The sequence below is a fragment of the Rhopalosiphum maidis genome, chromosome 2 (genome assembly GCF_003676215.2).
Source record: "Rhopalosiphum maidis isolate BTI-1 chromosome 2, ASM367621v3, whole genome shotgun sequence".
In the NCBI taxonomy this organism is placed as follows: Eukaryota; Metazoa; Arthropoda; class Insecta; order Hemiptera; family Aphididae; genus Rhopalosiphum; species Rhopalosiphum maidis.
In genome coordinates, this window is record NC_040878.1 from 87,676,284 (window position 1) to 87,699,214 (window position 22,931).

Here is a 22,931-nt window from a genome sequence, read left to right on the forward strand (position 1 = left end):
TGATGTACACTATATGTAGCCTCTGAATCATCTTTAAACGAGTCCTATCTACGCGTGAAATATCTACACACACACACACACACACACACACACACACACACACACACACACACACACACACACAGATTTACACATAAATATAATATTATAATATAGTTATTGTTATGCATGTTTGCATGAGTTATAGACGTAAAATCAATATAGCTTTTTGACCTTCAATAAATAATTTAAAATGTAGATGAGCGCGGCAAACCGGAAACGAAGTTGTTTATTCATATCTTTTCGTTTTTCTCAACAACGTAACGCGTTAGTGTATAATGATATGTGTGTGTGTATATTTGATTTTATGTATCGTTAAGAACGATGGTAAAGTATTTCTTGTCCGCGACAATTTTTCCTCACACAATATTAGAAACGCCGTGTGTTGTGTATTCGTTTCGGCTCCGATTCTGAAACCCAACACGAAATGCATTCGTTTCAGTCTCTGGAACTCTCTTGACGGTTTCCCCCCGCGTATAGTATATTGACGTGTATATAATACATTATAACTTATGCAATATTATTGTGATATTTTATATTTCCAAATGCACGTCCGATTTTACTTGTATATTATACAGCGTCTCGGCAAACCGTCATTACTGTAATGGCTTTCACACGAGGTGACAATCCGAAGAGGATGGATGGATGACGATCTGCAAACACATATTATTATAATATAGTATACAAGGTGATCCGTTCAAGTGTCTACACTCATTGATACGGAAAGTTTTTAATTTTTTTTCTATATTATTGTGGTAAAACAAACTTTTTGAAAACAAATTACAATTTTTAATTGTTATAAATTTATATTCATTTTATATTTACTTTTTAGAATGATAAAAAATACATATTTTATTTTATTTTCTTAAGTAGAATATTTTTTAGAGTATTTTGATATGTTAAAATCAAATTTCATTAGTTAGAGTTTAGATAAACTTAAAATGTTTATTATTAATAATTAACTACTCGTTTGAAATTAAATTTTTACAAAATCAAAGTATTCCAAAAAAAATATTTTCCTTAGAAATATGCAATTATCAAATATTGTCTTTTAAAAACGTAAAAATAAAATCGTTTTAACGATTAAAAATATATATATTTTTTTGAAATAATTAGTGTAGATTCTTAAATAGATCACATTGTATAGTATGTACTATGTACGTTGATCGCGTATGTATAACGGTTATAAGCAATAAAACATAGTACCTGTCTTGTTAATAATAGCGATGTGCAGCGTATATCTCGGTTGTGTCAGATGACAAAAATATTATGTTTGCCTGTTACTCGTAACAAATGATGTCTCGTTCGATGGATGGAAATCCTTAACGCATGGATCTCGGTCTTCTAGACCGTGTGCGAATCAACGATACATAGATAGTGTACGACTAGTATGTGACTAACGACGTGGTTGTAAATACAGCTGTTATACACACATTTTATATTATAGATAATCTGTACAGGAAGAAGCAATGAACATGTATGGGGGCCCTACCATGGGTTTCGAATTTTTTCTGCCCGTGAAAATGAATATATATATTATATACACTTTATAGATAATATATACATATTATACAGTATACACCGTGCGTCTGTGCCTTTACGTTGAATTAAGTATAATTTTCTTTTTTTCTTTATATATTGGCTATTATAATGGTGTTATAAATTATGATTTAAATAAGATGATCGTAGTCCATGTACAACAATTGGATCATTGGCGCCATTTGAAAGGCGAGCTTGTAGGCGTAGGTATAGTATACCTAATAAGAATGACTTTCTAAATTTCCAGCTCAAAATGAAATTCAAAGTTTTTTGTTAAATTCTTGGCTTGCAGTTCAAACATTGTACTCACCCGTATGCAATCATCTTATGTATTTTTTTGGTACTTAGTTATTAAATTTCGTCACTTATTTATAATGTTTTTTTTACAGTATATTTCACATTATTCACAAACTCAGGCATTTAATAATTTAGTATGTTGACGCAAAACATTGTAGAGTGGCTTCTAAATTGGAAAAATTGTCGGCATATTTTAATATACTGGTAGTAGTGGTTTTCTGTCCTCTGCAGGTCGTTGTATACGAGTTGTTAGCCTTTGTTTGCTGATTCCGTAGACGACACTCACGATGTATGCATGCGTCCACTCACCGTATAAATCTGTCGGTTTTTCGTTTCCTCTCGGTCATCGTCGCGGGCAATCCCACGCTCCTCCTTCCATTCGTCATACCTTTCTATATACTTAATACATCGACGTCCATATGGCACACATCGCGCGACCGCGGTATTTTCTCGTATAGTATTAACTCCGTTTTCGTAATAACAATATACGTGTACTGTATAGGACGTACCTATACCTAACAAACACACATACACACGATAATTCCTTACATGGTTAGGTCCTATAAGTATATGCTGCTACAACGCGGCCTACGCAGCAACAGTAATCGCCGTTTTTCGATTTACGTTTACAACTCATTCATGATTGTTGCTCCGAGTTCCTCATGATCTATCACCTCCCCTCTGGTACGCCGTATCCCTATATTTATCTCCCTCTCACATTTTCTGACGGTACCTTACGATACTCAGTGTAGGAGTGCTTCAAATTTTGTATGTCTTTTGCCCGCATATTGGTTCCACTGCGGCTAATCTATTCATTTATGCTTCGTATTGCACACACACACACACACACACACACACACACACTATACTATAGTGTGTACTATAAATACTATACTATACTATACTTTACTGTTACTATTACATCATAGTAACGTATAAGTATGCGTCATAAATGAATGTCACGAGTAATGTTGTGGCAAATGTCTTAAATAATATCATAATATATTGTATTATGATGTGGTTTTTCAACGATCAATCGCAGTTAAAAGGAAGGGGTTAATACAATAATGTGACGGAGCACTGAGTAGCGTGGGTCGGTCCTCATCATCGCTGACCGGATACGCGCTTTTATTCCATCCCGCCCGTGTCACGTTGTTGTATACCTATACATTACACGTCATTTAGGATAACCTGACGGATGTATGTGCAAGTTTATAACGACTAGTGGGATAATTTTTATTATTATTATTATTATTAATTCCTAGTTCAAACGCTTTGCTAGAGTGTCGCTGTGCTTCTTCCGAATGGAATAACCGTTGTATAACAAACACGTTTGCTGTATGTTAGTGTATCATAGTTATATTTACTTAAAAATAATGTTTAACTTTGGCTCTTTTAGCACATAAGTCTATAAGTTTAATAAATATTCATGTGTCAAATGAGTGATACCTGCTCTTAAGATTACATGAATAATACCTATAATTGAAATTCTTAAACATAATTTACAAAATAACTTAAATACAATTTTTATAACTTTCAAAGTTGTCTTTGAATAAAATTCTTCTTATCATTAGAAATATGCTTGAAATGCCTTGTATGTATGTATAGTATATAATACATATAGTTAAAGTTTGAGACGTATAAATATAATTTATTATTTTTCTACTAACTAGGTTTATTAAAAGAGGATATAAATAATATACAACATATAGTGAAAATTGAAATATTTAAAAATTAATTTACATATATTTTAAATTTTATTACCATTAATCATTCTAAATATGAACTGAAACATTTTAAAATCAAGAAATATGTCCTTAAAACTAAAAAAATCACATACCTAATAATATTAAAAATTATGTGATATAAATTTTCTTATTATTTCGTAGTATTTATTGAAGCTAATTGCTAGTTTGCTTAGCGATAAATCTAAGGGCTCACCATAAACGTGTAAATGCAATAATTTCCATGTCCTAGTTTATAACTTTATGAATTGTTTCATTTTTTATATAATGTAAATTGAAATGGAAATCTGTGTATTTCTAGTACACCTAACTTATGCCATCTAACATAACTTATGGATCTCTTGGTGATTCGTTTTATTTTAATCAGTCACGTGTAGGGCTGGCTGGCCCTCCCCCGCAGTATGTATATAAGAACAGAGCGCACTTTAGATTGTCCCGGGTGACAGGTGATATTCGCGGAGGCGACTTCCTGTGCGATGGACTAAGGGAGGGAGAGGTGGATGCCGAGCGTTTGATATTATTATATTATACTTACCTACTTAAATATGATAATAAAAATAAATAGGAGAGCGACGGCGACGGCCCCCACGCGACCGGAAACCCGTAAGCGGTGGCGGCGGCGCCGTTTCTGTTGCACTTTCGATATAATATGTATATATTATTCCTATTATAAAATTATTATCGTCTCATCGCGTTCCAGCGTTTGTGTAGCTTGCTGTAGCCTCCTCCGCGGTGGCCACAACGGTTATTAACCCGTTGGAAAATCGTCGTCTGTATAATATATATATATGTTTAATTCCATATGTAACAACAACAACAACAACAATAACAACAATAATAATAATAATAATATTAATAACAACAACAACAACATAGTCGATAACGTATATAGAAGACATGCTATTCCGGCGCGTGCGATCAATCGTCCTACTTGTGTGTACCTAAAGGTAGATAGGCCAACGGATTGCCACAGCATCAATATTATATTATATTAATCATAATAAAAGTATGTGATAGAGGTTTTTTTTTTATTACAATTAAATGATTAGGTACATATTTGTTATAAGATGAAGCGAAGCTTATGTTGTGACGGAAAATAATAAAAATCAATACATAAAAGTGATAACCAATTTATTTCATATTTTAAGTTTGTAAAACAATAGAATTGTTACAACATTAAGCGTAGTAAATTATTATAGAAACTATTCTAAATCTAAGATTATACTATATTTTTGACATTAACTTGATTACCTACAGCTTATTTTTATATGGTAAATAATTTAAATACTCATTGATCCTAAATATTCAATAAAAGATTTAAAAGCATACTTAACAGGAATATACTAAACTCTATTGTATCTTGTATTTAAAACAAATGTTCAATTATATACTTATTACTTGTGATTTAATTTTGATAAAACGTTTTAAAATAAAATTAATATGAGCCTTTTTTGTATAGGTACTAGGAATAATGTACCGAAATATTTATAATCTTGCTTTGTTAATCTTTGTAAAGTTCATTTATTTAGGCAGATTCAAACTATATATTTTTTAATTTATTTAAAATGTATTAATAATATTATCTAATCTCCCTTCTTCTGTTCTATGATATCCATTTTTATTATTTAAAAAAAAACTTAGCATATTTTAATCTTCCACTTAGAACTATGCATGAAGTTGTCATGCTTCAATGTCTATGTATAATAATTAATAATCTTCATTTTATATAAAACTTTAATATAACATTTTTTTTGACCATAGATTTTTTTCTCATTTCAAAATGCTAAGTAACCCTTATGTTATAAGGGGATGTTGAAGCCCCTAAAGCTATTTTCGAACGAAACGAGCAGGGGACTGAGCCCCCTATTAATATATAATATCTTCGTTTGGTCGTACGGTTTTTTATTTCCATTTGCTTTTAATGAACAATGCATTGTATATGCCGTTAAATGCGTCGTTGCTCATTCCTATTCCCCTTGTTTAAATTTTTGAGAAAAAAAACTATTCGTCGTTTCCGATCAAAACTAGTTAAATAGTTTTCGCACAGGTGTCTACTATTCAATATTTTTTACGATGTTATAATAACATTATTATATAGTGGATAATAGTATTAATACTATTTACTAACTATCGCGACGTGCAGCTATAATATTATTTACTTTTGAAATCAAAAACACCCGTCTAATTATTTTAATGAATGGCGATTTCGAATTTTACAAACTACGAATTTAATACTATGTACTTATAATTTATTATTCAATCGTTTTGATTCGATAAAAAAACATTAAACCGGTAACAATTTCTATGTAACTATTATAATATTAACTTTTTCTACGCTTTATAACATTGTTATATTAAATCGTACTACTATATATTATTATATATATTACCGATATTTTAAAGGAGTCGAATAAAAACACAAATTTGTTGGTAGTTAATATACGACTAATTAAATTTTATTGTTATTAATTATATTTGGATAGGTCGATTCAAATCATTTTTCCCATATTAATTTTATCGTTTAGAGGTCTAGTCTGCAGAGAAGACGAATGTGGTTTTCTTATATATAATCCGGAAGATGATTATTTTTATATTGCAACGCTCACGCTTACCTTTATGTACTCGAAAACCGATTTAATGCCGTACAACTATTGACAATAATAATGTTTTATGATTATTATTTCCTTATCATTATTTTAGTACAATATATAACGCATTTTATCAATTTGTTGTTCGTCTGTCTGGTGGTTAAATTAATTTGTCAGGAACAATCTGCGCGTGAACCATACAAACCTTTAAAATAAATCAATTTTAACGTATATTTTTATACGGCTCGTCGATATTTTGACTTAATGATGTTACAAATTATAATCTCGCGTCAAGCTATATAAGCCTTTTAAAATAAAACAAAAATAATACTTAACTACATCATAATATCAAACATTTATGGTGGTGTATCGTTTAGTTATATTTATTAATGTAATTTTCGGGCCTATTCCCAGTACGCTTGATCATAATAGTTTCAGACATTTAGTTTTTTTTTTTTTGATTGTATGTACCTACTTCGTCATCTATATAAAATCGTAGTATTGGAATGATTTTTTTAATAAAATAGTTTATGTATGTTTTTTATCTACAGGTATATATCGCAAAGTAGTGTTATTTTTGACCTTTGGGAATCTGGGTAACGGTACATAGTATAGTAAATTAATATATAAAATACCTAAATTATTTTTTTCTATCCACGAGTGTACTGGATCAATAAAAACCATTTATCTATAAATTATCAAAAAAAAAAAAAATTAATAACCCAATTATTTTATCTATAGAATATAGTACCTATACTAAGTTCATGTGATTACAACTATGTTATATTTATTTAAAGGACTTTTATGAATAAATCTTCAATAATAATATCATTATAATTGTTTTTTTTAGCATAATAGTGGGATTTGGCTATGTAAAAAACGCATATAAATGTTAAAATAGTTATAAATTAGTTTCACTTCACTGTAATAAGTCAATATAGGTATATCATACAACTAGGTAACTCAATTGTCTGTATATAGTAGAATTTGATTATCTAGTCATTAAGAATAAGTCACTGTAATGGATGTGTTAAATTTGAATTCAGTGAAAAACACAATTAAACGGTTAAGGACTAAGCAAACACGTGTTTTGGCATTTATTCCTCGGAGCATAGTGTATATATAGTACTATAGTATATATATTTCGAATTACTGTATAATATTGTCTTAATCTGTCGATTAAATTTATTTTTGCTAAAAGTTTTAGTCTAAAACATATTATATATATATTATATTTATTAAGTTATAAGTTAAGCTTAATGAGCCTTAATATGTGTGAATTTAGGTTCGTGATCATAGTTTAACAATAGTATAACATTTTAAAAATATAATTGTGTAGGAAACGATTGTATACGATTAATATTTTTAAATCAAAACAAAATCAATTTTGTCAAAAACTAGTATTCCATAAATATTCCCATTTTCCGTTGTTTTTTGTTGATTTATTTCCAATTATTTAATAAAGTACTGGAAATTGCCTACTTTAGATACCACTTCCAATAATCTTTTCCACACATTACGGTACTAACCAGATCTAAATTATAACTAAAAACTATCTGGAAGTATAAAATTTTCTGCTTCAAAACGTGATTACAAACTTTTCTGTAAAATCAATATATTTCTTTTGTTCAGAGTAAAAAAAAAAAAAAAAAATCAAAGAAAACCAATCTTACCCAATGACGAATAACGATCGAAATAATGTTATTTGATTTGTGTTTTTAGACGCCATAACAAAGCTGAATTACGAACAAGTTTCAGAGTACCTTGTTTATTGTTGCCTGTTCCCGATCGATCAACTGATCAACAATAATCTACGTACCCACAGTGTTCAAAAGAAGTGAACTTAAAGTAATAGTATAGATTATAATAAAATTCTATTTTAGAGTGTTAATACAGTTATTGAAGTATAAATATTTCAAAAGTAATGTAGTATAGGTATTTTTAAGATTTTTATTCTTGGTCCTCGACTGGTATATGAAAGTTTTTCGAAAAAATATTTAATTTAATCACACACATATGAATAAATATTAATGATAGACGGATAAATTATAAAAAAACATTCAAGTCTATTTTTCATTATTATTTAACATTCTGTTTATATAATTAGTAATGTTCAATTAATAACGTCGGTTTCAAAACTTTTTTTTTTGTCTTGTCTGTATTTTTTAGTGTTTGAGTTTTGAAGTTGTCTTAAGGGCCAAAGTTATTTCTCTGTAGACTATGTTTGTATATGTACTGTATAGTTTGTACTATGTCGGCCGACCGCTAGTAATAAATATATAATTCAGAATTTTTTTGTTCATCTCGTTTTTAACGCAGTTGTTTGTCCAAAAGTTTTACCGTTTTCTCTCACGGACTTTAAACAAGGTATATATACAATTGCGTTTGTTAATGACAGAATCTCCCGAATAACTTTTACTTTTGCAGCACGTTGATATTGCAGCGAAAACGTAAAACAGATGATATCTGGACAAACAAAATATAATGTCGCGAGTTAATAGTAGTAGTTGTTCGAGAAATACCTGGTCGCCCTAATTTCGACCATAATATATATTTATAATCAAACAATGCCAAAGCCTAATGTCTGGATGGCAAGGAAAATATACTTGATGCATTTTTTTTTTGTACAAATTAACATTTTTTCACAACATTAAATACATGTTGTTATTTAAAATTAAATAATTAAATTCAGATTGTTATTGCGTTAACGTAACTACAGATTAACAATAATTATAAAGTTCTAAGCGTTATTACCTATTATACTACTTAAAATTTAAAATGTATTTACGTGTTTCTCATTGGTATTAACATTTAAATAATATTTACTTTAAAAAAATTGTCCGTGGTAAAACATATTGTTTTTGTTATTAATATTTTGAAAATATAATACCTAAATTCCAAGGAATAACTTAAACCTAACCTAAGCTCAACTATAGATTATGTTCTGTGCATGTAGAATTTTCACTTCTAAATTATGATTATACATTACAGCCTTTAGAATATAAGTTAATGAGTGACATTTTTATTGGTAAAATTTTAGTAACAAGTCGTAGTAATATTTTCTTTTGATACAATAAGGAGCAGGACTAATAGTCATAGTTAAACTGATAAGTGGCTTTAGTTATTTAGTAGTGAGGATAAAAGTTACAATAGTGAAGACACAGACGGTTTACTGTGTATTTTACCGTTTAAAAAAGTGGTTTCAAAATTAATTATATGTAAAATATTAATGGGCATTTGTAATTGGACAAAGGATTTTTACTGAAATAATTTGCAGAATTCCACATATTTGGTTCTATAAAAATTAAGAAAAATCATGCAAATATTTTAGTTTGGTTTGCCACTTCCAAGTTAATGCAATGATCATCGAATTTGCAAAATAACTGTGTTCACAACAGAACAAGTAAAATTGCTTACTATACGTTTCACCACAATCTTCATCGTCTAAGTTTTTTCTAGTTTTCTCAATTTTCAAATAATACTCGTATTTTAAATTTTATTGAACTACGTATGTAGGTTTCCCATCTTGTTGTAGTATTCAAATGTTTGTTTGAAAATTTGTTTTATATTATTGATAACTATTATTGTTAGGTTATCAATATTTTTAATTTATCAATTTAGACATGTATTATATTATAAATTACACAATTATATCGGGTTATCGGGGGTTGGATGTATTAGAGCATACAACTGTAAACAATATAAATGGCTTACAAAATACATTTTTTCTTACCGTTGAATTGTTATACTGACTGAAACAATTGGTCATAATATTTAATATGACTTGCGATTAACATACGTTTCTGTACAGTTTGTTCGCATTAATATAATATAAATTTGATTATGACCTACCCAATATATTAAATTATAATAAATACGGTTACGACGTCTGTATAAAATTAATGATAAATATCGCGCGAAACCTCATCCGCCTCCCTCGTCGTTTATATACGTTTGATGACTTTCGCGCGACCATCTTTGGGGACGACCGAAGAGGTGACGACGACAAGTCGCTGCGAGCACACACACACACACACATACACACAATATATACGCATAAAATATTATTATTTCTCGCGTTGTGTACCTATAGTTGTTCCTCGTAAACGGCGAACGACGACGACGACCACTACCGCCCGCCGCCAGAAAGGACTGCAATAAATTCTTTCTCGGTTTATACCCTAAACCGAGTTAACGGTTGACGCTCGCTGATATCGTGTCTGTGCTGCCTTTTTCCCGGTATTATATTATGATTATTATTATAGTCGTCGGCGTCGTGGGCGTCGGCCGTCCGACCGTTTGTGCGTTCGTTCGTGCGTGCGTGCGTGCGTGCGTGCGTGCGTGTGACTCATCGGCGGGCCCCGTCTGTCCATATCGAGCGGAGAACGCCGCCGCCACGCATACTTTCACCACCGCCGCGACAGAACATTGTCGCCGAGGTACGTTTTATTACAATAATCGGACGACTGTATCGCACTCGGCTCGACCAACTTCGCGTTGTAAACGGTGTGGTTCTTCGCGTTTGTCGCCGGCCTCGGTTCCGCGAAATTCGAAATCCCTCACGCCGAATAGTCGAGGCCCCGCGAACCGTACGTTTTACGATCAGACGCCAGAATCCCGTTCTTGTGTTGTATACCGTGCGCACCTACCGTGGTGTATATATATATATATATAACAAACGGTTTTTTCGAAGAACTTTAACAACAAAATAACGTATATTTATATTACTTGGCACAGTATATCCTGCTCCTCCCCAAAGTCTCGAGGAGTAACAGTAGTACTCGGGCGTTTTATGTACCACACACATTATACGCGTATTGTTCGGCTGCTTTGTGTCGACATGACGTCGCCGTAGTGTGTGCAGCAATCCGTTTATGGTTATCGCCAAGCATATTCGACTCTTTATTTTTCCTTAAATAATGTGCAGTTTTTCAAAATCTGGTTTTAGGAATTTTTAAATGTATACTCGATGATCATGTCTTCAAATTATTGAGAAATGTTGCACTATACTTGAGGAGACAGAAATTTCTGTTATTTCAAATACTAACCATCATACAATGAAAACTATTTAGTGGATATATCAATGTTTAAGTTATAGACTACTTTCGTGTGCAAATTTGCACATATATGTCGATTGATCGTCACAAATAATACATTTTATTTTTTATTTACAAATGTCGCACACGATTATTGTTATTACTTCGTATTTATGTCACTCCATATAGCCAGAGTATGGATAACAGGGCTTAGGTGTACGATCTCCAAGCTACATTCTATACAATTATTATTGTCGTTTTATTTTTATTGTGTTGTTATTGGAGCGATTTGTTATTTATTTCAAAAATCATTTTTTTTTTGTTCTAGAAAAAACGTTTATTGAATTTTGTTGACAAACCGCTTAGTTTATTATTGTTACTTTTTATTTAATTAGATTTTAGGATAATGATAAGAATACTGTGATAAGCCTTGTAAAAAGCTTCTAGTAGTCGCCTTTACATAGTTAGGATATTTAAATTTGTATTTTATGTAACAAGCTAATAAGGAGTTCTTTGTTGTACTATATGTGTTTTAGATGTCTGATTGGATTGCGTTTTAAAATAGGTTATTATAATTAAATTCTTATATGAATTTTATTGTTTTCATCTTAAACGTTGTATATATATATATATATCATAAATACATTATAATAATAAATAGTCGTCAAAAATATAAAATTATTTTTCCTTTTAATATAAATGGCTTTGCTTTACAGTAGTACCTATACAATTATTATTCATAATTTAGGTGTAAGTGTGTTATTGTCTTCTGACTTAACATTCAATGATTATGTTGGTACAAAATATTGTAACTATTGTTAGGCCTTACGTATTATTGGGTTTATAAATCGTAATTTTATTGATCAACGGTTTAAAAGTGTTGTATTGCTCTCTTGTTAGGTCAATTTTAGAATATTAATTTGTTGTTTTGAATCCTAAACAAAATAATTTAGTAGATATAAAGTTGATAAAAAATCAGCCTCATTTTACCATTACTTTTAAGTTAGATAAGATTGATGTGGGCTTGTGGGAGTTATAGCTTGAGAAATTCGATTAGAATCGTTAACTTTTAAGCGATAATTTAATGATTTAGCATTTATATTTTATAATGTAATAGTCTATTAATATGTCCCAAGTTCAAGAAAAAAAAAATAATTTCAAAATAACAGATGTTAATTCAAGAAATAATACTTCTTTTTTTTTATTATTGCTCAAGTAATTGAATTATTAATAGTCCGGAAAATTGTATTGTATGCCATAGCAATATTTTATCAAATTTTGATTTTTGTTTTAACTCACTAGCCAAATTAAGAAGTATTTTAAAGAATATCTCTTATATAATGATTTATTTTTGTGTATGTGGCAGTAGTTTTAAGTTTATATTACTTTTAGATTTTGTCTGTACTTATTATCCCTTTGGGGTGTTCAATTTAATAAATAAATAATAATAATAATATTGAGCGTGCGGAAAAGCAATAAAATTCTATGGAATTGTTGAAGTGATGAAATTGCAGCATGCGTACAACTCATTAAAATATTCTGTATGCACGCGTATACCATGTATAATGTATGTATATTATATGCGAGAAGATTTTCGCACGATTCTGTTTATAATCATATTTTAAGAATTAAGATTAATTATAATATTATTTCTTCGGCGGCACATATTTCGACGTCTGGGAACGTATAATGGTATTTTTAAAAGTTGAAAATAAATCGTTTCATATATTTAATATCCTATATTTAAAAATTGTCTAGTAATATAATATACTGTAGTATATTTATTATTTATAGACAATTGAGAAACGGAAGATGATTTTTTATCTCGTGTTTTTTATTATTATGTATTACGCTATAATCTATCGTACGATAAACTGTATCATTGCCTTGGACTATCGAATTATAAAAACATCTTTTGGAATGTCTCTTAAAGTCCAATTTTTGAGAACAATTTTCCTAATAATAATTTCCGTTTTCTACGAGGTCGATTTTCGAGAGCGAGTTTCAATCATAATTATGTACTGATTTACGGAAAACAATTGTTGAAATTTTCTTATCGTAATTAAATATCTGACCTCACTTTCAGTGCACTGCTATAATTTAATTCGATCGGAAATCATTATTATATTACATAGATCGAATGATTAGTTGTTGACGTGTTTACTGTATACATCTATCGTTTTAGGTCAAAAAGTCGATTGTGAGCGCCTTGTTATTTGTGTTTGTTGTGTAAAAAAACAAATTCTTAATCATATACAGAACAATCTACTAGTAATCGGGATGATTGGAACTCAAGGCAAAAGTAAAAGTTATAATAACATGCAACAAGGGAGTCGATTCGACGACGATTCGATAGGTTAAAGTTCGTAAAAAAAAAAAATGTCCTAAACTGAAAGTCAGTAGCTCGCAGCCTTTTTCTAACACAAATAATTTACCCATTATTTGATCGAATACTGTGAACTAATCATTTTATTGTATATAAATAGGTACCAATAGGAAATGTATTCAATATAAACAATTGTTGACATACTATTTAAATAATACTTTTAATTTTAATTAAGGAGTTCATCTCCTGTTTCTGTATACTAATATACTAATATTATCTATTATTGTAAAACTATAAAATATTTATATATAATATAAAAACATGTTCACTTAGAACGGTCTGTCTATTTATCTACGCTAATCAACTTTTTACAGAAGTCGTGGAAAATAATATTATGATGCATACATTTTTAAGCCTAATTTCTGGAACAGTTTTACTTGAAATTATTGACATTTTTTGAAAATAAAAGTAAATTATCTTTATCTTTTTTTAAATTGGATATTTTAGTAAAAAAATTCATCAACTCCTATAGATAAAGTGCGATTATTATTGTTTTAAATGTTAACAGTAGATAATTGTATTTATAAATCGTACTGATTCAATTTCTTAGTTCCTTTGTTGATGTAGATAGAAAGACAGGTGCGCTATAACTCTTTTGGTGTATTTAACATAATATAATTTATTCATATGCCTATTATAACAATATTATTATTTGTTCAAGCAGAGAATCAACTAGTTGATTAATTTATAAGCTAGTACCTAATTTTACTTATTGATTGGTTTTTAATTTTTTAATATTATTATGTTTGAACGTTATTAACTAATATATTAACAACTATTTGGAATGAACCCTAAGACGTCTAAAATAAAACTTGTTGATATGTAATACTCGATGACTTTTGACCTGGATCGTGCAATATATTCCTATTGATTAATAAAATGCTTGATATTGTCGTATTTTTAAATATTTTCTCCGAGAGTACTATTATTTCCACGGATAATTTGTATAAAGATAATAGGTAATGTAGGAAATACAATCATTTTAAAATAGGAAATTTGTTTTCCGCTTAATTAAAAAAGATAGCATTATTCATGTAAGAATACAACTTGAATAATAACTAATAATACAATTATTTTTGTTAAATTATTAAATTGCGTATATTTTTACTCATTAATATAATACTTAAAATTACAAATCATGTAAAAATGAATTATTCATTTATTTTATAATAATTAAAACATTATTTTTTTATAATAATTTATAATAATGATCATTTAATTAGATATATACTCGTGTAACAAAACGATATTATCTTTGTTCATTATTGTTATTTTTTGATATGTTTTATTTCATAAACTTTTAAGTAATATTAAGTAATAATAATCAATTGTATTCAAACTATTTACATTTAAATTGTAATTAATTTTACTTTATTTAACATCTAAATTATTATTAACTTTAAGTAATAAAATAATATTTGTTTGTCTAATTTTTGTAACACTGATTTTAATAATTCATCCATTTAGACACTTTGAATAGGTCACTGTACTACAATGGTTTTTTTTTATTTCCTATACTTTTCTCGTAACGCGCTGCGTAATAATATTGTAATATTGCATGTACGAGTATGTACGAATTCTCGAACCGTCATCCGTTTCAATTGTATTGCGATGTCATTTTGGAACTGTTTTCATGACGTTGCAACTATAATTATTAATTAAGGATATTATAATAATAGTATAATATTATGTTTTCTGTATGTATACAAATAATAATAATAATAATAATACAAAACATGTGATGAAATGTACGAGATTTGCGGTCAAAATCGAAAAAACCTATAGAGTTGACCAAAGTATTTCAGTTTTATCGTAATATTGAGTTACGCGATGAAAATTCGTCGCATCGCTAAGTTGATTCTGCAGCGTTAGAGTTTTAATAAAATCACGCGATGTTTCACCTTAGTACTGCACTGTGGTCGTGGTGATATTGGGAGTGTGGGCCTGGATCACGATTTTTGTCGTGGTCGTTTCGTGACCGGACCGTGCGACAAGGAGGTTTTTATTTTCCTGCATTTTTTTTTTAAAGTTGTGGCGCCAACGTGAACGAACGTTTCTAACTAAAAAGCCCGTATATAGAGGTTCACGCATACTCGAAACCATATAAAAATGCGTAGGACGACTGTACATAATATGTCCTGCGATTTTGTCAGTTCTTTTTCTTCGGCACGAAATGTAAACAGGACACCATTTATATCCTGCGGTCTTACATAGTAATGACGACACGCTGGCTCTACACACGTATTCACTCCTCCGTTTGTTTTTTAAATTTGGTGAATTTAGGAATTCATTCATTTTCCAATGACGTTTGTTCTTTATAGTAGTTTTACATTATTATTATTGTGTAAGTTTTGGCGGTGGGTTCCGCGTAGCGTCCTCACAACAGCGTGTACGATTTATCTTTAAATATTTTCCTTATTTTTTATTTCTCATGTCGACTGTATAGCTTTTAAAGTAATGATAATATTAAGTACCTAGTACCTATGAATCGTCCAAGTGAAGAGTGACCAACTGAGGCAGATGTTTTCTGCCAACGATACATCGTTACATAATATACGTATATCATAATATTGTTGTCGGCTATTTGTGGTATATAGTTTATGTGTTTCCACGTAGTCCATCTGGAACCACAATCTCATTAGGGGAAAAGTTACTGATTCAAAAGAGGGTAAATATACTTAATTTATTTTATCAAAAAACAATTTTTTTAAAGGATTACCGTTTCAGCACTATGTACAGCGCAAAAATTGTAAGTGTTATATCCCTCTCCCCATTCGAGTTGTTTGTAGTATTTGTTTTGGCGAAAGACATTTGGTATATTGCTAATCTTGATTTTTAATATCGTGTATTCGTGTGCGATCACCCTTACGTCGTCATCGTGGTAATAATATAACAAGCTTGGGGTGGTCTATGGCACTTGCAGTTTAGGACTTGAAAAATATACCTCCCACAAACGTTACTATTGATAATTTGAAAGTTTAAATGTGCGTAACTTAATGTGGTGAGTATATATATTACAAGACGAGCTGTGCCACTTTGAAGTCTGTTTCGGTCGGTTACAACGTTAATTGTCATGTAAATTGTATGTATAGTCTAATGGCCGACTGGTCGACAACCGTAATTAAAATTTAGAAATGTTTACGTTAATTCTACAACGACGATTGGTTTAATAAATGTATCAATGGAATACATTTAAAAAATATATTCATGCGCTACATGTATCAGGCTATATTATAAAGTATTTCTACTAAAAATCAACCAAAACAATAAGCAAAAAAATTAAAAATAACTCCAATACATGTTAAAAATTTTAGTTGGATGTTGGAATTTAATAAACTATGCAAACATTGAGGCTATAGATGAATATACTAATACGTCAATATTTGTCAAATGCACGCAGAAGTTTAGTTTACGTATAAGTTATGTAGAAAAGAAAAAAATCACATTTAGGAAATTTTTAAGCTTTATTGAAAGCTATAATAAAGTATATAGATTATAGATAAAGTTGGGGGGGGGATAAATAAGTTAGAAAAATAATTGGTTATCTATCGTTTCGTTTATCAATACAACCATTTTATATATATATTATTGTTATAGTTGAATTTCGCATTGTAAAGTACTTTTTGCACAACAGTTTGACGTTGATAGATTATAAAAAATGATAAGGTATATCATTGATTATATATATTTATATATTAATTTCGATAATATCCGACAAATTCGACGACCCGATAATACTATATAATACAGCTTTCCGGTCCCATATATGTAGGATTACCGAGACTCTACTTTATGCTCACGTATATAACATAATATAGAGTGTAATTGTGGTGAAAGCACGCCGTCCATTTTTCTGAAATATATATAGGTACCTATATATAAACGCCACGTTACATATTTATAATAAACAGACGGCTAGCGGATTAACCGTGAAAGTATGTGCTCTAAATGAATAATTCAAACACGCCGGGCTTTATAGTTGCCGGGGCAGTTAATCATTTACGGTGGTGATGTGTGTGTAAAGAAAATATAATAACTGGTTCAATGACTCTTCGCCGGTTGGCGATAGTAATAATTGTGCGAAAAGACGGACAAATCTCGTGTGTCTACTTACTTGCTATATTATTTTCGAAATGTCGTATTTTTTCCTCCTATAAGATATTTTGTTGGGAAACGTGTTTTATGTATCTATGTATCATTCTTATTCGTCGTTTTTATGTCTTATTGTATTTTTTTTCCAGGACGTTTTAAACAGGCGGCTAGAAAAACGTACGGATGAGATGGTCGAACGGGGATTGATCGACGAGCTTTGCCAGTTCAAAAACGAACTTTCCAAAATTACCGGAACAGACAAGTAAGTCGTCTTGTTACGTTTATATTAAACCTATTGGTACCATCTATAATCTATATCATACACCATTATCGTATACGGTATACAGTAAAGACGAATATTCCGAACTTGCAATCGTTCATATGAACTTTTTTCGTGTAATTTTCATTGTACGAGATCGAAATCGTATACCGCTGGATAAAATTACTATCTACTCTTGTAAATTTTATAATATATTATTATGTATTTATTTTCTATTTAATTTGGATGATAGTTCATAAAAATTGTTTTACACAAATATAAATGTAAAATTTTATCAAATTTATATTTTCATACTTTTATTATAAATTATATAAATTATAAATGCATTAATATCAATAGCTATAATATCACCACATCCTTAATATGATTTAAACATTGTGGACTTATTGTTATCCTCAGTACACAAAGTTAAATAACTCAACAACTATTCGTTTTTTGACATGAATCGATTTATATTATAAAATATTTAAGTACGTTCTACTGATAGTGTTTTATAGTATGCCACATCTTGTCATTATACTTTGTATAACTATATCTACTGATATATTATAACGAAACGAGTCGTTTGGACTATAATATTCAAAACAAACTGAACGCGTTCGACGAACGATTTATTACTTCCGGATACACATATAGAAATTTCTATAGGATCGATTGTATAAATTATAATTATTATTAAACGTTCAGTTTATGATCATTATTATATTATATATACAGTACAACGTGACTACCGTCGATGTATGGATGAGCACTGGGGGGGGAAGGGGCTGGTATACATAGTTATAACTATGTGAGTTTTATAAGTGTATAGGTACATCTGCGAGGTTACTCTAGGCCGGTTTGCATATCTGAGGAAGTCCAAAATGTAATCGTAGACGAAAAAAACAACGATATATATGTATATAATATATATAATATTTACTTGCATTGCGGTACAAATACCCCCCTTCGCTGCAGTATTTGTCGAGGTATGCGTATCAAAACCGTTTGAGGGCATATATTATACAAAGCGTTTATACACATTAAATAAATGCGATTTATAGGGTATACACTACACATAATACCGCACGCCGTACGACTCACGACGTTATATTATATTGTATTATACTGAGAGAGCTTTGCTATGTTCATAGCATTTAATCTATATACACCCATATATACGTATTATATTGTTTTATACATTCGTATTCCGCTCGTGGCGCATAACCGGTTCGAGCGAATTTTTTCATTGTAAAATATGTTCTCGACGCATTATCAACGTGTACTTAATGAGTGTTAACACGATCGGGCAAGTCTTTTTCTCTTTTTTTGTTGATATTAAAATTATTTTACTATTGTATTCTTCTTTTTTTATATCCACGATATAAAATAATATTTTGTATAAATTTGAGGTTATTAATTGGTTTTCGTGTGTAATGCATTATAGCTTCAATTTGGATTTTACAAAGGGCGTGTTGCAGTGCATAGGTCTGAAACAGTTCCAGCAGTACCTGGAGCTACCGGTCGACAACCGTAATACCGAGGTTGGCTGTAAATGTTTGGAGGATGCGCTCGTCGCTATGAAGTACATGACTAAAAAGTACGCCAGACGGCAGATACGGTGGATCAACAACCGTTTCCTCAAGCCCAATGACAAACAGGTGACGATCTAAATGTCTTTATAAAAGCCACTCATATATAGGACTTATAGGTGTTCAGTGACGAAGTCATGAACTTTTATATTTTCTAATATTAATAATATTATGTTACACCCATTACCTACAACATTACCTAGGTACAATTTTTTTCAGTTATATTATTACGTAATGCGTATTAATAAATTTATATATTATCTGGAAAAAGATCAAAACATAAAAGTAACCAAATATTTTTAAATACAGTCAAGTCACAATAACTCGAAGTTGAATAAAGGTAAAAAATTACTTCGTCCAGTTATTAAAGGAAACTTAAAATAACTCGAATTTATCAAAATTAAGTCAAAACTTCTAGTAGTATAAGTTAATACATTTTAAAAGTGTTATTATTTACTTGTATGTAAATTACGCTAAAAAATATAATATACCCAATGAGATTATAAAAAAATATATATATATATATATATATATATATATATGTAAAGACGGTTATAAAGTGAAAAAAAAAAATTTGAAAAACATTTGATCGTAACTTATTAGTTATTAATATTTAACGTTTCAACTATTAATTAATTATATCTTCTTATTGCCCATTGTTTCGAATTTAGAAGTTTATCCACGACTTTGATAGATTCAACAATTTGCCAAACATTTCTTAATGGTTACATTGCTTAGTGGTATTTGAATTTTTGATTTGGAATTCGAAGTTTTAGTAATTTTCGAAACTATTGCTATTTTATGTATTATTTATAGCCATATAATATATGTAAATTAGCATACATTTGTACTTGAACTTCCTAATTATGTGTTGTATTTAATTATAGACGTGTAGTCTCCTGGCCCCCACGCCTGACCCAAAATTTATTGATGTGTATTATATATGTAAATGTGAATGTGATATATTTATTATATATCGACCACTACTAAATAAATAGGAAATACTGAGCATAACATTTTTCTTAAATTTGGAATTAACGCTATACTTAAATTAAAATAACATCATAATTACAAAATAAATACATTATTCTGCTAATTTCGATTTATCAGAGAAAAATATGCGCAATAATAGCCATCATTTAACTTTGTATTACCACATTATTAACGATAACCTTTTTCTTTGCACACTACCTACAGGCCGTCTCGGTGTACCGACTAGACTGCACCGACCTCGGGGAGTGGCAGCGACTAAGCGACCAGGCTGTGGACTTGGCGCAGGTTGTGTTGGGCAGGAAACCTCGCGGTCAACACACGCTGGAGCCGATTGACATCAGTGACCAGAAAATCATTTTACCCGTGTACGGCGACTATTATTGCGAAGACTGTTCCAGACCGTTTTCCAGTGAGTGTTGGACGTCACGAGCGTTAGTTCTATGTGTTTCTACGACAGTAGAGAGAAAGAGATAGATAGATAGATAGATAGATAGATAGATAGATAGATAGATAGATAGAGAGAGAGAGAGAGAGAGAGAGAGAGAGCGAGAGAGAGCGCCAAAGCCAATCTGAAAAATATTTCATGTTTTGTCGATAACGGTGTGATAAATAGTTATAAAATAACGATGCGCTTATTATACACGAAATAATTATTCTCCGCGTTTATATAGGGTGTCTCACCTACAAACGTTAGTACTTATCGATAACTTTTTTCAATTTAATAAGTTTGATTTTGGATAGCTATGCGACGTGCGTTATTATAGCGTTTGCAGTTAACTTAAACTAAAAATAAATTAATTTGTTTTTATTTTTTTTTCAATCTTAGAACTGTTTTAAATTATGAATTATTGATTGTATCTGAGTATTTGAGTATAGTTTGCTAAGTTTAAGAGTTTAAACAGAAAATAACGAACAGAAGAGTGTAATAGACAGATAAAATAAGTCAATACAACATGTTGTGTATAGAACTATAACCTATATAACGTAGAAGTATTAAATGTGATATTTATAATTTTAGAACATGGTCTCGACTATAAATAAACTAAATTATAAAGTTTAATATGTATGGATAGATGTATGAATAAATTAAACGAGTTTGTCAAACTCTAGTTGAAATTAGTAAAACCGTTTTATCGTAAATACCTATTGCTTGTAAAGTTGTACCTATTTATACTGTAAAATTGTATAATCAAGAATTATATATATATATGTATAAAGAAATGCGTGTTTAGTGAGCAGTAAGAAGTTGTATTTAACTTGTGAGTTGAACAAAGGGTGAGTAGGTGGGGGGTTGGTAGTTTGATTTTAAACATTTTTTCGTTTGTTTTTTAGAATTCACTAGTTTACATTGCAAATTCTGCTCAAATATTATATAACAATAAAATATTAGTTACACTTGATATCATATAGAAATATTGTAATCGTCTCTTTCAATAAATTGTAATATGAATGTAGCATTAACCCATAATATATAATGTAATTTAGATGTTGAAAAAAATAATCATGAATTATTAACCTATGGTATACTTGAAAATGATTGTAATATTTTTGTTTTATTTTGTTGTAGATGACATACAGTACAATATCCATATGGGTTCAAAGAAACATGTTAAAGTGATGATGAAACGTAAACGAAAACTTCAGGACACAAATTTACACAACGACAGCGACAAAGAGAAAAAATTGTACGCTCATAGTAAAACATAGGTTAATTAAATTAAATTGTTACCAGTTAGTTATAATGTGATGATGTTATAAACAATATTTTAATGTATAGATTTTTAATACTGTAAAATAATTAAAATGACTGAAAAAGTGTATGACTTTTGGGTTTGATAAAGCTCTAGACTATATAAGCACAGGGTTGATGTTGAAATATTTGTCTTATTATGTTAATGTATAAGATCAAGACTGATTATAGATTTTAGTGAAATAAACAAGCTGTTTTATAATGTTTTGTAATATTTTACCTAATATTTAATGTCATTATAGCTGTTATCATTATTTTACTAATAGATAAATTATTAATATCAGAGATTGTAGACATTATTAATTGTTTTAATGTTCCAAAATCTTAATTAAGTATATATAAAATCTGGGTATGTAAAATAATATTGTAAGCGACAAACCGTTCTCATATTGTTCTGTTTCCTAATTGAGTACAACATGTACACATTTCATTGGGTACTTAATAATGACGCAAACTGATTTAGACTATAGTATTACAATAGCCATATCGATAAAAATTCACACAAAATTTTATTTAAAATAAGCATTTTATTTTTATCATTTAAAAAATAAATTCATGTAAAGATAGAAAATTCATCATAATTTAGAATTGATTACTGAACATCATAATTATGTT

The 22,931-nt window shown here is 29.6% G+C and overlaps 1 protein-coding gene across 1 annotated transcript in view; it reads left to right on the forward strand.

Annotated features, from left to right (window-relative positions):
• The window catches only part of LOC113552737 (tRNA dimethylallyltransferase), a 99,410-nt gene extending 76,891 nt beyond the window's left edge, over nucleotides 1–22,519 (forward strand). The window contains exons 5-8 of the mRNA XM_026955614.1: nucleotides 17,872–17,984; nucleotides 19,429–19,642; nucleotides 20,771–20,975; nucleotides 22,134–22,519. Coding sequence (XP_026811415.1) covers nucleotides 17,872–17,984; nucleotides 19,429–19,642; nucleotides 20,771–20,975; nucleotides 22,134–22,273 — 672 coding nt within the window. The 3' untranslated portion in view covers nucleotides 22,274–22,519. The remainder of the gene's footprint in view (nucleotides 1–17,871; nucleotides 17,985–19,428; nucleotides 19,643–20,770; nucleotides 20,976–22,133) is intronic.
• Nucleotides 22,520–22,931: the final 412 nt, after the last annotated feature.